This window comes from Chrysemys picta, chromosome 2, assembly GCF_011386835.1.
Source record: "Chrysemys picta bellii isolate R12L10 chromosome 2, ASM1138683v2, whole genome shotgun sequence".
Classification (NCBI taxonomy): Eukaryota; Metazoa; Chordata; order Testudines; family Emydidae; genus Chrysemys; species Chrysemys picta.
The window spans coordinates 25,157,905-25,174,490 of NC_088792.1; the positions used below are offsets into that span (position 1 = coordinate 25,157,905).

The following is a 16,586-nucleotide window of genomic DNA, read 5'->3' on the forward strand; positions in this document are numbered from 1 at the left end:
ATGATCCACTTGTATGAAGTGTGAGACTTACGTAACCACAGTAGGCTCAGTTTTGTGGGGTGGCAGTTCCATTTTGGTGTCCACAATGTAAACTGAAGGGGGGGAAGAGGAGGAAACTAAAAAACCAGGAAAACAGTTGGCTAAAATTAGAAGTGAAGAACAGCGTCAATGGTGGCTTGACCCACAACACAAATCACTCTCAAAGGTTCATGTAAAGGACAATGTTTATTTTTGTCATCAGAAGAATTTCAGAAATGAAGCTACTTAATCTTCTACAACACTTCCAGGGTGCTCCATTAACGATAAGGGAAAAGATGTCACGTGGTCACAAGGTGTTACCTTTAACTAAACCTTTCAAGAAAAGGGTAATAGCGCTTTCCTTGTGCTCTGATTCTAATGGAGAACCCTCAACATATTTTTACTTTTACACTGTACAAGACTCCCATCACATCACCAATAGTAATTTTAAGTGCATTTAAGTTCAAAGAACTTGGTGAATTACTAAGGTTCTTATATTTGCATTCTAACAATGGTTACGTTTCACTTCTTTCTGTGCTTTTAAGGACTGCAGTTAACAGCCTTGTCATTCACTTTTTTTAGGCAAGAACAAACATTTCCATTTTAGTTGTAGTTGCCTTGTATGAAAACATTTAAGTTGAAATTCCATATTTTGCTTTATAATACCAATAAAATGTTAAGTTATTAAACTTAGTGGAAGTCTTCACTGATAGTAGTAGTCTACTTCAAACTTATACAAAAGAGCACAGGAACCAGTCACTCCAGGTGATTTTCATTTAACTTAGCTAGGAGTTTACATAACTTACATTTTCAAAGGAACACATACTTTAAATTTTCATTACAACTTCTAAATATTACTGAGACTGGCATAGTTGTGAAGTTTGTGATCTGTTTACTTTGTGTATTTGATGGCATTTACCTAGTAAATCAGTTCTCTCCCCTCCCCCCCCCCATGAAAGATGAAGAAATGCTAGTTATACTGTGTCCTTGAACTAGTATAAATACAAGTTGATAAAATTCCTTTAATTAACCTAACTACCGAAAGCCTTGGGAAGGAGAAGTCTCAGATTAATTGCCAGTAGATGGGTGTTTACATCAGAAGTGGCACTTATTTACAGTCACAATGGAGACAACTAAATGGAGTTAGAGACTAGATTATCCTCCATTCATTGCAGAGAATCACTCCCGGTCAGGTTATAGGCACCACACTGGAAGGCAATGCAGGGAAGCTTACTTTGCTGTTGCCTATTTGTGTCTATCTCCTTGTACAAAACTCATGTCTGCTAATAAACCTCATTAAATGTATTTCAGTGCCCCTCAAAATAAAGGCTTACAATTTCTTTTCTACATGGGCTTTCTTAGTATTCATTAAGCCCCAAACAAGTTCATACTATATCTACGGTTATTTACTTATCATCAAGGTTGGCTTTACACTTGAAACTTTTTTCAGCACTTGGGTAACACCACACTTTGCCTGCTCTGAAAAGATGACTTAAGTTTCCTATGCTGTCAGGCCAGCACCATTCAGCAGCTGTAAATTAACTAAAAAAAAAAACCAACCCCCACCTCCAACCCAAAAAACCCCCAACCCAACTGCCACACCATCACTATGCATAGGTAAAGAAATTCCTACAATAGGTACTGCTGATGTCATTTTTGTCAGTATTCAAAACCTTAAGGATTAAAAGTTACCTTACTGCTTTTAAGACAGCATCCTACTGTTACCCCTCACCACTACATTCACTTAGAGCTTTTTACATTCTGTGTATTTTTTCATGATCCACAAATCTATTTAAATTATGCAGGTTATCCCACCATTTAAAAAGAAAAGTCTCTGCAATTAATTTGAACCAAGGAGTAATCTTGATTTCATTTTTTGATGCTTTTTCCAAGAGTTGTTTTAGTTCTTCCTGTGTCACATAACAGTAGCTTTTGATCTCATTTGGATCAGGATTCAGTGTTACATTCTTCTGCACAAACAAGATGTAATCAATTTCATGTTCTCCCCAGATCCCATCAGAGCGGGCCTTGTAGTGAATTCGCGTTAGGTAGAAGATTTCTTCTGGAGTTACCTACAACCAAAATCCTTAATTAACTAATCAGTAAGAGATGGAGATACAGCCAAGATATTAATGAATGTATTTTGGAAGTGGAAAAAACAAAACAGTTATGGATCACCTTTCTGAAGGGACACTGTCAGTTTAAAAACCACTCCAACATATATTTTTGGTCTGGAAAAAAGTTTGAAGCTTATTTCTAATACACAAATAGAGAGAAAAATGCATAATTTTTTTTTGTCCAACTTGGTGCACGTGACAGCATGCCTGTTGAGTTGGCTTCACTGTTTCCCTATACAGCAGTATGCTTTCTCGTTTTGTGTGGGTTTTTCTACATGGAAACAGAATAAATATTTTAAAATAGTTAAGTAATTAAAAAAATCCAACACTGCCATGGGACTCAGGAACAGGCATCCTACTTGTTATTCCTTTTATCTTTCATAATTGAGTAGGTACAGCAGCCCTACCACCCCCCTTGCCAATTTGTATTTTTAAAATCACTGAAATATTGTTGGGTGACTAAGGTTGGTGATTAAATGTCCTTTCCCATGTTAGTAAACATTAGAGGATTTAAACTGAAATGAGGAAGTCTTACTTTGCACCATGTTATTTACTTTTTGCCTTATATTTAGGTTGAAGGAAGAACTACTCATGAAGGATCCTTTAGTAGGCAGTTAGACAAGACTTTTAGAATCTGTGCCAATTGTCTCACCAATATTTACATCTATCCCTAACCAACTGGACCTACAAGGTTAAAAAATTCCTCTTCAGTGTAAGCTTTTGCATACAAGTCATAGCTGGTAGTTATTTTGTGCCAAATTCAAAAGTCTATTTACTGTTCAACAATTTTTCTTCAGGTAAATTATAATCTGTAGCAACACCCTCTATTACCTGTTCCAGGGGAATGCCTAACTCTGCTCTTAATCGCCTCTGTGCTGCTTGCCGAACACCCTGGGCATTATTTTCTTGCAGTTCTAGTGGGGTGCTCAGTGGATGGCTGCAACAAGTGTTGGTAAAACAATCTGTAAAAAGTTGGTGTACAGTCAATGTTCAGAACAGTAATATATGTTGCAGAAATCCAGTAAAGAACTAATGCATCACCAGTCAGCATGTTTTTAAAAAGATGTCTGCAATACCCTTCACCTTAAACCCTGAGCATCTATTCCTGCTCCCTTTGTTTGTATTTGACAAAAAAAACAAATTTCCCCATATCAAATATTTCTAACAGAAGTTAAAATTAACCTGACTTTGCATGTTAGTGCCTTATGTGTGCTGCAGTATCACCTTGGATAACAAATGTTGTCCCCCCTGAGGATCTCATTCACTTTTGCAAGATCAGCAGGCAAAATCCTGTAGACTTTACCTGGAGTGTTTGAAAGTTTGATAAGCAACAGAATCCAAAGGATACTCTCCAGCAGATGGTGCAAATCAGCTCTGAAGAGGCAGGACAAGTGAGTATAAACTGCAAATGCTGCTTGCTTATTTAGGGCTTTCCTATACAAAACTTAGGGCTTGCTTGTCTTCACTACTGGCTGATCAACGTTGCTGCAATCGATGCAGCAGGTATCAATTTAGCAGGTCTTCTAGTGAAGACCTGCTAAATCGACAGCAACGCACTCTCTGGTCAACTCCTGTACTTCAGCTTCCCGAGAAGACTAAGGTAAATCAGCCGGAGAGTGAAAACACCGAGGTAAGTTATTCATGTAGCTGGAGTAGCGTAACTTAGGTCGACTTACCCCAGTAATGAAGACAAGTCCTTAGCTTGCTGCAAGCTGGGGGGTAAATATACCCTATGCTAGCCTGCTGCCACACACTGAAATTTCCCCAGTGCATTTTAATTTACTCTAGTTTCAAAGTGAGTTAGATCAAGGTGCCCCAGGGTCCATATAGATACTTAATCCATGGCAGGAGTAGAGTCACACCCTAGCTTGCTGCAAACTAAGCAGTTGCATAGACAAGCCCTTAGATTGGTAGAAAAGAGCATCCACCCACGGCACTGAATGTTTTCACATTAATTACAGATATTGGAGCATGGTAAATGCTTCTAGTTTACCAAACCAGTCTAAATAATCATTACAACCCAGGTGCAAAGCACTTAAACACATGCTTAAATCCTACTGACCTGAATGGGATTTAAAGCACATGCCTGAGTGCTTTGACTGAAGCAGCAGTCTTATAATACAATGAGATTTTTCTGGAGCAGACAAGATTTAGACATTTTCAAGTCTAAGATGAGTTTCAGAGTTCTAAATGGAAACAGGCATATTTAGGTTTCTCTGTAAGTTGTCTTGCCTATTGTTTTGACATTAGTAAAGAACTAAACTGTGAGAAAACAGACCAAAGCCGAATTTTTTTAGTAAAATAGGGAAACACCAGAGAAGGGGGGTTGCCTTATGAACAGGTATAGAGAGGGAGAGGTGGGAAACAGCCCCTCCCCCCAACAGAGGGAGCAAGGAGAGGCAGCAGAGCCAGAAGGGAAGAGGCGGGGCCAGAATCTCTCCCCTTCTGGCCACGCTGCTCTGCCCCCAGCCTCCGAAGCAGCTGCAGCTCAGGGGCTGGCAGACTGCAGCTGTGCCGCTCGGCCCCGCCCCCCAGAGCAGGCTGTGGCCGCACCACCCAGCCTGCCAGACCAGCTCCAGCCAGGCCAGAGACATCCTCCCTTGGCCCTCCCCAGATAAGGTGGAAAGGGATGGGATGAGAAGAGTGTGGGGGCCCCGGGCTAGGGGTGGGATCATGTGGGGGGTGATCACTCCCCTGACTCCCAACTTCTCCTCCCCCAAAAAATTTCCCCACCAGTTGCTGTCCCGGCCCGTCAGGGTAAGCAGCTGGCACGCCAGGACACTTTGTTTACCTAGATTTACCTCCGTCCCTGCGGATGCTCGAGGTAAACAAACCATCTCGGCCCCCCCAGCGGCTTATCCTGATGGCCCAGGAACCAAAGTCTGTTGACCCTTGAATTATAGGGTCGGCTTATGAACAGGTTATAAAAATTTTCCATTTTTACTTATCCATCTTGGTGCGGAGGGGGATCAGCTTATAAACGAACTGGCTTCTGATCGAGTATATACGGTATGTTTGCTTGCTTTAACCTGTCAATAACGCTTATTTCTTTTTCCCAGGTAATAAACCTTTAGTTAATTTGTTACAGAACTGCCTTCAGGGATTGTCTTTGACATGAGATCTAGAGCAGGGGTTTCAAACACGCGGCCCGAAGGGCTATTTCCTGCGGCCTGCCAAGAGGCCCCCTCCCCCCCAGCCTACCTCCAGGCCAGGGGTGGGCAAACTACAGCCCGTGGGCCGCATCCAGCCCACGGGATTGCCCCCCATGGCCCCGCGCCGCTCCCTGAAGTGGCTGGCATCATGTCCCTGCGGCCGGGGGAGGAGGAGGGTGGGAAAGCAGAGGGCTCTGTGTTGCCCTGGCTTCCAGGCACTGCCCCCCCCCCGCAGCTCCCATTGGCCGGGAACAGGGAAGCAAGGTCAATGGGAGCTTCGGGGGAGGTACCTGGAGGAGTGGCAAGCAGCACGAGAAGCCCTGCGTTCCCCCTCCCTCAGGACATGGTTCCAGCTGCTTTGCGGAGCAGCACGGGGGCAGGGGAGGCAGCCTGCCCTGGCCCCAGTGTGCGCTGCTGCCACCCCGGAACCCTCCTGCACCCCGCCCCTCAACTCCCCGCCCTGAGTCCCCTGCTGTATCCCACACCCCTTCTGCACCCTGAGCCCCCTGCTGCACCCAACTCCCTGCCCTGAGCCCCCTGCCTGAACCCCAACCTTCTGCCACACCCCACACTCCCTCCTGCATCCCACACCCTAACTCCCTGCCCTGAGCCACCTGTTGCACCCCAACCCCCGCCACACCCCTCACCCCTTCGGCACCACACACCCAACCCCCTGCCGAGCCCCCTGCCACACCCTGCACCCCAACCCCCGCCGCACCCCTCCTGCACCCCACACCCCAACTCCCTGCCCTGAGCCCTCTGCCACACCCTGCACATCCTGCCCTGAGTCCCCTGCCGCACCCTGCACCTCAACTCCCTGCCATGAGCCCCCGCCACACCCCTCCTGCTCCCTCTGGGAGCAGGGAGGGGGCAGAGTTGGGGTGGGGACTTCGGGGAAGGGGTTAGAATGGGGGCAGGGAAGGAGTGGGAAGAGGCGGGGCAGGAGTGGGGCCTCATGGAAGGGGTGGAGTGGGGGCAGGGCCAGGGGCAGCAAGGGGTGTGTGTCTCAGTGATGCGGCCCTCGGGCCAATGAACTAGTCCTCATGGTCATTTGAGTTTGAGACCCCGAACTAGAGTACCAATTGATCTGGGGCAAGTGACTGGCTTCTTGGAACTGGGAGCAACCTGAATATTTTAGTGTAAGTGACCATTTATCACTAAGTCCAGCTTGTCTGGACAGCAAGATAGACTGAAGAGTCTAAGGGGACTGTGACTCCATGGTAACACCGATACAGTGATTCAGGAGTTCACTTATGTTACTGGCTTGGTGAAATCTAATTATAGTACATACCAACAGTCTGGGATGTCGGTTCTATTTTTGACAATTTGCCCTGAGATAGGCCCTCTCAGTTGTGAGCCACTCTAGACAGTGTGATAGGGGCACTGTACCTTTTGCTCAAAAGCAGTATTTTTGCTACCTCTTGGGTGGGGTGGGGTGGGGTGGAAAGAGAACCACTAAGACAGCAGGATCAAGTAAAAGGAGTCAGTTATTAAATTCAATTCAGGATCACCTTTCAACAGCTAAATATTTTTTTCCTGAGAAACTTCAGTTGCACTTCTTTCCAAGTGGAATCTAAAGGATTAAATTCCATTTGTACAGGTAGTTGCATGGCTTTCCCACTTTGTTTCTTAGCTCTTCTCTACTGGAAAAGTTAGTTACAAGCACTCTCTGCACCTGCACAAACATGTCTGTACATGTCCTAGGACAATCTCTCCCTACAAGCCTCTAATCCATGCTATAATTATTCTCTAATGCAAGAAACTGATGTGCCTATACATTGACTTCATCCCCTGGAAAAGCCCAAAACTAATGAACTCTCTCTCCTCTCCCCAAGGAAACTGATCTTAAAGTCTGTAGAGGAAGTAATGGTGGGAAATGAGAGAGAGACACAAACACAGCTTTTTACCTTAGCATGAAATGCTTACATACTAACCTGGAAAAGTAATTTTAGCATCTGATCTCTGCTGCAATAGCAACTTATCTTCTGTATTGAATAAAAAAACACTGAAAGCTCGGTGCAATAATCCTAAAACAGAGACAAGAACCATGAATATTAGTCTCTGAAATAAAAGATTTAAGAACTGCAAGTAGAATAGCAAAGATCACAGAACCAGAATAGGTTAATCTTTTAAAGGTTTTTTTCTCAATCATATGTGCTAGAAACTTTTCTTAAGTAAGAAGTGGAAAAAAAGAAACACTTTTGATTTTGTATTTTGACTTATGTTAAATGTTAACTTTTCCTATTCCCAAACATGCACAAGTCTCTAAGTATCTGCTTCCAATATATTATTGCAATTAAGCTCAACATCGCTGAAGCAAGTTTATCTATGGCATGTTTGGGCAAGTCACTACCGAAGCTTAGTCCTTACCTGAGATTTTATATCAGGGAGAGAGAATGTAGAACAGGCTGTTAAAATCCCAAACTTAACTTTGGAAGACATCCAGCTCTCACAATAATGGGCATGGAATAAGAAGTAGAATTTAAAAATAGAACTTCCCCAAAAATGTTAGCTCTCCGTCCGTCTGCAGGACAAGCTCCTTACTTTTTACTGTGAGTACACAAGAGCAATCTGCAAACCCTTACATGCATACCATGTATTGGGCCACCAAAAAATATAAGGATAAGCATTCAAGAAGTATACAGACTCATGTTTCCAGTAGACACAAACCAGCATATAAGATTGAGACAAATTCCCGTTTAACACCCCTCTATAAAGTGGTTACATTTTGCCATTTGAAAAAAAAAAAAAAGAGAAAAAAAACCTACTAAAATAAAAGTTAATTACTGTCTTCTAAGACTTTTATTTTGTTATAATGTATCTAGTTGCTTATATTTCATAAGTTAAAATCTAAGTGAGTCAAAAGCATCTAATACAGCACCTTTGCTAACGTTCATGGCCACATGTTCCTAGTACTATTGTCTTTATTCTCCCTTCCTTATTGCCTCCAATTGTTTGTTATTCCCACTGTAGCATCTTGCTTTAAAATTAGATTGTAAACCCTTCAAGGCCAGGTTTGTGGTTTTTATATATATATATTGCACACAATTATTGTTAACACGATTTCCTATCAATTTAAACTGTACCTTTATCAATGTTTTCATTCAGATGGCAGTTTTTCTTGGTATCTGCACCAATCTTCTTGTCATTTTCATCAATAAGGATACACATCTCTGCCAAAAGCTGCACCTGCTGCTCATCAAGATTATCTGTGTTTACTTCAGGCATAGCTGTGGTACTTCTCTTTCCACTGAAAACAGTGATCAAAAGAGACAGTCACTTGATGAGACTGAGAGCCAGCAAATTTAGTACAAGTTAGAAAGAATACTTCACACATCACATGTTCAGCCTTCAGAATTTGCTGTGGACTCTAATACTGTGGATAGTTTTACAAGAAGTTATATTTATCATTATTTTGTTTAGAGAAGGATAAGCAAACCTTATTCTGCTAAATGTAAATGGATTGGCACAGATTATTGGCTACCCCACAATATGTACTGTACTGTACTGCAATATTAGCGAGATGCTTTATGGATTTTTGTCACTCTCCTCTGAAAGAGCAGGTATTAGCCCTAGAAGGAGGCTGGATATGTGATCTGATATAGGAAATCCTGCATCACATGCTACAGATCAGCTTGGCCAAACCAGAGTCAGTGAACTAATCATATGGCCTGGACCAGATGTACATATATGTATGTGAAGGGGACACAGTTGCTTCCCAGATAAAAACACCCAAGGACATACTTGAAAGACAATGGGACAATCTATGAGCTTCAAGGACCCAGTCTCCAACAAGTTGCAAAGATTATTTTCAGGGTGGATTTGATTTAAATTTCTTACCTCTATATAGTATTTATTTATTTAAAAACATTTTTGCTGTTAACAAGCAAGTTATCTGTGGAGACACAAATCCACAGTTTGAGAGCTGCAAAACTAAGCATCTCTGATGGCATCTTCTAGACTGAGCACTGAGTCCCATTGGGCAGATTGAAAGATTAACCTAAATAATCTATACAGAAGCCCCTGGAGTCCCATAAGATTGGGTTCCTAATCCATGAACTACTGGAACTCATTTACAAAACTTTTCTTAAACATTCCATGAATATATTGTCTCATACTATAGAATTAGAATTTATAATCCCTATTCCATGATGAGATATCTTAGAGCTATAATGTATCTTAATTAAAACTATCTTTAGATAGATTTTTCCTCAAAAAGCATTACCAAAAAATCTGATTTAAATAACAAAAAACAATCTTTTTTAAAATCTTTTTTATCCACCCTGATTGTTTTGCCAAAGCTAGAGGTTACCAGATCAAAGGACTATAAACAGCTAAAAAGTTACATGATTCCTGCAAAGGAGGGTGGAGTTGCCAGACTGCTTAGGGCGTTGTCAGTAAGCTCCCCTAGGGAGACAAATTGAGACAGAGAGAGGCTCAATGGAAAACTCTATAGGAAGTCAGATCTACATGTGAAAGATGGTTAAAAATCTGATAAGCTACACATGTACAATCTGTTTTATTATTTTTTACGATTTTTTTCCTGACATGCTTGCTTTAAGCAGGTTGTTTGGTCACTTATCTACCATTGTCATTGCCCCACAGAGGGAACAGAATTGCAAAGTCTGGACATAAATCAGATCTGCTGAGATAATCAACCTAGGGTCCTGTCAGAGTGGGACAATTGCATGATTCCACCCTGAGAGACATGTGACAACTACAGGCCTGAAACCAAGAGGGCGCGTGCTCAGAGTGTACATCTACACTGTGATAAAAATAACTCACAGCACTGGGTCTCCGTGCCAAGGTCAGCTGAGTTGGGCTAACGGGACTTGAGCTGTGGGGCTAAAAATTCCAGTGTAGATGATCAGGCTTGCGCTGGAGCCAGGGCTCTGAGACCATTGTGAGATATCTTTTAACGCAGTGTAGCAATAATGAGAGAGCGCAGGAGTCTGAGGTGCAGTATGCCCAGAAACTGTAACGTGGGGCAGTGTATTCTAAACCATTTTCTAATTAAACAAATACCTTTTTCATCCTGTTTTTTTCCTATGCCCAAAGTGCTGCAAGATCTGCCCAAGATGTGACAAGTTTATACAGAGACTTTATTCTCTATACAAATCAATTTATACTTTTTAAAAAGGAATTAAAGTTAGTTATAGGTGATTTGTCTTCCCCTATGGCTCCTACAACTGACTGAGGGTTTTGCCCTCACCTTTTGCTATTTTTAAAAACTGTTTCATTTTTGCTTTGTGACAAACCCACACTACCAAGTGGAAACAGTGATGACGACTAGACAACGAGTACCATCAAATGCATCAAGGAAATATTTTCCTTTAATCTCTCTCAGTTACAGGGACCTGCTTCTCAGTATTGCCAGCAACACTGAGAAGCAGGTCTCCGACTGAGGTATGAGTTAAGATGATGGTTAAGAGACATGATCCGAATTCTCTATGTGAAGGTTAGTTCCACTGCAGCAGTGCTAGCCTCACACACCAACCTACGCAACAGCATGAAAACATCCAGCACAGAAAGATACTCCTGGGCCCTCAGGCTGGGACCAGATGAAGTGAATGAGGAGTTACAGCTAAGGAGCCAGGGGTGTAAAAAGCCCTTCCATGCAAAATCCCCTCAACCCCACCTATATCAATCTTATGACACCCCCCTAACCTCCTGTTCCCCTTACACTCCCAACGCACCCCAGTCCCCAATACCACCCATCCTCCCTTCCCCAACACCCCATCTCAGACAGCCCAGTAGAAGACCCTATAGAAAGTCAGATATACCAGGGTCTCCCAATCCGTTGACACCCCCCATCCTATCCCGACACCCCCACTCCCATCCCCCCCGACACACCTACTCCTGTCCCCGACATCCCCACCCCACAGCTTCCTGTCCCCCCAACATCCCCATCCTCCTATCCTCCGACACCCCCACTCCTGTCCCCCCAACATCCCCTCACGGCCTCCTATCCTCTGGCGCTCCCAACCCCCACCCCCATCCTCCAACTCCCCCGCATACCCTACATCACCACCCCCCGTCAATACCATGCCCCCGCTCTGCTCCCGTTAGCGCCCCCCCGCCCCATACTGTTCCCCCGCCGCTCCGTTCCCATTACTCCCTCCCCCCGCGCCCCCGCCGGAGACGGTGCGGCAGGCGCCGCCGCTGCACTTACCCGACGGGCAGTAGCGGGGTGGGAGCGCGCAGGACCAACCTGCCAACCGTAGTCCCCCGAATCGCGCACAGCGCCCGCCACATCGCCCGTCACCCCGCTCCCGCCAATACCAGCGCCCCGAAACCCGCACGTCACCGCATCGCCCGATCGCGCCACCGCGCCTCGGCTTCCGGGCTGGGCTGTGCTCCAGGTAGCCTAGCCAATCAGAGCCAGCTACTGACTAACTTGAGAGTAGAGGGAACGGGTACAGCCAATGGCGAGCGAGGGTCAGGCAGCGACTGACCAATGGGAAAGCGAGGATCAGGCTGCGTGTATGGCCGTGGAGAAGTTTGACCCTGTGTCTTTGCCGTAGGAAGGAGCTGCAGACTCTACAGGGTTAATCATTAATCCAGGGCCCGCTCCAGGCACCAGTTTAACAAGCAGGTGATTGGGGCGACCCAGGGAGAGGGGCGGCACCTGTGGCAATTCGGGGGTGGCAGGTCCCTCACTCCGTCTAGGAGCGAAGGACCTGCCGCTGAACTGCCGCCGATCGCGGCTTTTTTTTTTTTTTTTGCTTGGGGCGGCAGAAATGCTGGAGCCGGCCCTGCATTAACCCCTGGCGGTGAAGATGAGCTGGAATGAGACTGAACTATGAGCAGTGCGGTGCTGGCCTGGCACGGCCTGGGCTGTGGGGCCTGAGCCTTTCTTCACAATGGAGCATTAACTCTGAAACCTACAGAGGGGACAGCAAACCTCAGCGTTAGGAACTATCATGCCACTAATGGCCATTTTAGCAAAAATGTGAATGTATTTATTCCCCATAATCCTGATCTGTGACCATGCTTTAGGTGTCACCCTAAAAAAATGCTGTGGGAGCTGGGGAGGTTCTTATTTGCATTGCATTAGCATGTAGGCACCCCTGTTGTGGACTAGGACCTGGTTGTGTTAGGTACTGTACAAACACAAAACAAAAAGATTGTTCCTACCCCCCAAAGAATTTACAGTCTCAGACAAGAGACACCAAGGAGATACAGACATAAGAGGGTGCATAAAGAAATAGTGAAACAATGGGGCTTCCTGCAGAATTTAGTTTGATTTTGCTGCAGATATGTGAGTTCTTGGTTAGACTAACCCAGGGGTCTCAAACACGTGGCCCGCGGGTGGAGCTCCCCCCCCACCCCCCGTTACTTCCTGTCACCGCCAAACTCCCCTCACCCTGCCCCCCTGAGTTATTTTCTGTGCCTGTTAAGCTGTTAAATGTTTGGGGCCACCCCCACGCGCCCCCCCCCGGAGTGTCTCCCGGCACCCACTTGCTGCCTCCTCACTGCCCTGGAGCCTGCAGCACACTTGAATCCACTCTGCTCTGCAGGCTGCCGGCTTCCAGCAGGTCCTAGTGTCCCTCTTCACTAGGGCCAGGGCAGGCTGCCCTTCCCCTGCCCTTCTGCCCTAGTCCTGAGCCTCTCTCTTCAGTGAGGTGCTGCCACCCTGGAGTCGCTCTAGGTAAGCGGCGCCGGCCAGAGCCTGCATTCCAACCCCCTGTCCAGAGCCCCCTGCCACATCCCACACCCTCCCGCACCCCCAACTCCCTGTCCTGAGCCCCCTGCCACACCCTGCACCCCAACCCCCTGCTGCACCTCTCACCTCTTCTGCACCCCAACTCCCTGCTCTGAGCCCCCTGCTGCACACCTCCTGCACCTCAACGCCCTGCCCTGAGCCCCCATCACACCCCGTACCCCTCCTGCACCGCCTGAGGGCAGAGAGGGGGCAGAGTTGGGGTGAGGACTTCGGGGAAGGGGTTGGAATGGGGGCAGGGAAGAGGTGGGGCAGGGGCGGGGCCTCATGGAAGGGGTGGAGTGGGGGCGGGGCCGGGGGCAGCAAGGGGTGGGCATCAGTGATGCAGCCCTCGGGCCAATGCACTAGTCCTCATGCGGCCCTCGTGGTCATTTGAGTTTGAGACCCCTGGACTAAGCAATACAATCATCATATGGAGTACTATAAAGCTATGAAATTAAAGCACATATAGGCCTTTGCTTATTAGAATTAGGGTTTAACATGTTTAGTTATGTGAATAGTGTAAAATATGATGTTCTTACTTGCTCATGTCCTTGTTTTTAAGTGCTTGGATTTGTAAATGACATACTAACTAAGTTTACTGTTGCTTAGCGATGTTAAATAATTTTGAAACTAAGAGGGTTTTTTGGGTGGGTTTCCCAGAGGGTTTATTAAATAAAATGTATTCAATAAAATGTGAAACAATTAAATGAGCTGTTCGCCAAATTAAATTAAAGGTGATGCACAAACCTCTAATGGCTCCTGAGTACCATTGTCTCATTCACTGCACACTCACCAACAAATTCACATAGCTGCTGACATTCCAAAGAGCTCAGCGTGGACAGAGTTCACCACCACCTGTGGGCCTCTCCCCTAATTCTGTAGGTTGGAGTGTCTCACAGTTAATGCCCTGATCCTCTCATAAACTCTGCAGAGATGGACTCCTGCACTGCATGAGCCCTAATACCTTAAGGCGCTTGAGACCCCAACAGACATCTCTGTGGTATACGAAGTGTCCTAGTTTTTTCATTTTGAAAATCTGGCCACATTCTTCAGTTGCAAAGTGCTACAAATGGAGTGGATACCCCTTCTTAGCACCTCTCAGTTCTCAGCAAAAAATTACTATTATCTGAGAGTTGCCAATAAGCAAAAGGTAGATTTGCAGGGCTCCAGCTGCAGAAGGAAGCACTGGAATGTGTTAAGGCCTGGCCCATGGTGCCAGGGCAAAGTGCAGGTCAGAGAGCGCAGCAAGAGGTACCACGCAGCCCTACAGGCCCCCATTGCCCTGCTCTCCATGGAAACGCTCCACACGCAGGCTGCTGCACCCCGCCCCGCCCCCCACTGTCCTGCCTGCAGCCTTACCTCCTGTGACATTCCACTCCATATATTTTATGAAAATATGCTTATGAATGTGAATATAATGTAACTGGAATATGCTTTATGCAAAAGGTCCCTTGTAAGGTATCATAACAAAGGTTATAACCTACTGAACCATACCTATTTGTATGTATGTATCATTCTTGTATCTGAAGCTAGAAATATGAAGTATAACTCTGAGGTCCTATTGTAATTATGCAAAGTATGGGCCATTAATGGTGGTTGAGAATCTTGATGGCTCCCATCCCCTGGCTCCCATCCCCATTGACTAGGATAATTGGTTGTGAATGGGTTTATTTACCTGCAAGCCTTCCTGTGTACCTGTGGGCTAGCCTGTGGGTAATGAAGAATGCGGTCTCACAGGACATGTGACCATGTCACATGATACTGGAATCCATCTTAAATCTGGTACTTGTCCATTTAGAAGGAGGGGTGGGGATCCAGAGAAACAAAAGAGTCCTGCCTTGTGCCAAAGCTATAAAAAGGGGTGGAACAGAACAAAGGGGCAGCCAGTCATGAGAAAACCCCTAGTTTCCACCTAAGATGTCTGCTGGAACTAACAAGGACTGTACCAGGGGAAAGGACTGGGCCCAGACTAGGAAGGAGTCTAGTCTGTGAAAGAAGCTTATTGGAACATCTCTGAGGATGAGATTTTACCTGTAATCTTAATGTATTAGGTTTAGACTTATGTGTTTTTGCTTTATTTTGCTTGGTGACTTATTTTGATCTGTCTGTTATTACTTGAAACCACTTAAATCCTACTTTTTATACTTAATAAAATTACTTTTGTTTATTAATGAACCCAGAGTAAGTGATTAATACCTGCGGGAGCCAACAGCTGTGCATATCTCTGTATCAGTGTTATAGAGGGCGGACAATTTATGAGTTTACCCTGTATAAGCTTTACACAGAGTAAAATGGATTTATTTGGGGTTTGGATCCCATTGGGAGCTGAAGGCAGGTCTGGGTGCTGGAGGCAGGTAACCTGCTAAGCTGCTTTCAGTTAAGTCTGCAGCTTTGGAGGTGTGGATCAGACCTGGGTCTGTATTTGCAGCAGGCTAGTGTGTCTGGCTCAACAAGGCAGGGTTCTGGAGTCCCAAGCTGGCAGGGAAAATGGGTTGAGACGTAATCTCAGCACGTCAGGTGACAGACCCAAGGGGATCTCTGTGACCAAATCCGTCACACCTCCCAGCTTCCCTTCCTAGCCCTTAGCATCAGGACTCGAGCAGGGCTCCCCCACTGGGTGGGGATGTGGATGCCTCAGCACATTGTCTCCTGTGAGGGTGATGGGTCCCCAAAAACAGACCAGTTAGTGGGACTGCAGCAGGGAAGGAAGCTGTGGAATGTGCTGAGCCTGAGAGCAGGATGCATCTTAAGAGCACAGGGAGAGGTACTGTGCACATCCCAGCACTTCCTTCCCTAGCTGCAGCCCTGCAAAGCTGTCTGTGGCCAGGGCCCTTTTTCCAAAAAGTTGTCAATAAGCAGCATGCCTGTTGCCAGTAACTGAATGCCATTAACGTGACGGTGTGATGGGGTATACAAACCCCATAGTGGCAACAAGGGATTAAGGAACTGCTCTGGACTCAGCCAGCCCCTCCCAGCTACACCTGCAAGAGATGCACAGATTGGGGGAGGAGTTAAAAGGGAGCAGAACAGCTCACTTGGTGATAGACCATGGCAGAGAGTAGACCTGTAATTGCTAAGGGAAGGCAGCTGCTCAAAGGTCCCTCCCTGAGAGAAGGGAGGATCTGTTTCAGGTACACCCTGAGAGGGAGGCACTTCACCATTGCCCCCCCCCCCTCCACCCCCCCAGTATGAACTCTGTTTGTGTTAATTCCCGTTTGTGTTGTTTATGGACTACACTGACAGGGGAGAGACTTGGAACTGACTGGGCCAGAGGGCCAAGTCACAGGAGGAGGCAACTGCTACCCTGAGAGGGAGTGCTTCCATGCCAAGCCTGGACATGAGGAGGCATCCAGCAGTGAGCTGACCCGCTTCACACCTCCTTGCTGCAGACTGAACTTTGGACAATAGTGGGGTGGTAGGAAGTGCCCAGGGAGGGCAGCCTTAAGGTGCTCCTGGGTGTTAGACCTTACAGATCTCACAGGGCCCTGGAGGGGAGTGGGAGGGCTTGGGCTCCCCTACCAAAACCCTTACCCCTTAAGTCCTGACCACTAGGCAGTGCTCCCCATGAGCACAAACCATCACATACAGGCAATG

At 46.1% G+C, this 16,586-nt stretch overlaps 1 protein-coding gene across 4 annotated transcripts in view; it reads right to left on the reverse strand.

The window, feature by feature from the left end:
* Positions 1-206: 206 nt before the first annotated feature.
* IDI1 (isopentenyl-diphosphate delta isomerase 1) overlaps positions 207-16,586 on the reverse strand; it is a 35,658-nt gene continuing 19,278 nt past the window's right edge. For 2 of the 4 annotated variants that reach the window (XM_065582830.1, XM_065582831.1), the window contains exons 2-5: positions 8,374-8,537; positions 7,222-7,314; positions 2,967-3,097; positions 207-2,090 (exon numbers count right to left, since the gene is read on the reverse strand). In XM_065582830.1, the coding sequence (XP_065438902.1) occupies positions 1,773-2,090; positions 2,967-3,097; positions 7,222-7,314; positions 8,374-8,515 (684 nt within the window). In that variant the 5' untranslated portion in view covers positions 8,516-8,537 and the 3' untranslated portion in view covers positions 207-1,772. Of the gene's footprint in view, positions 2,091-2,966; positions 3,098-7,221; positions 7,315-8,373; positions 8,538-10,784; positions 10,913-11,459; positions 11,682-16,586 lie in introns of those variants that run through there. The other 2 variants (XM_005314042.5, XM_005314043.5) reach the window with 2 other exon arrangements.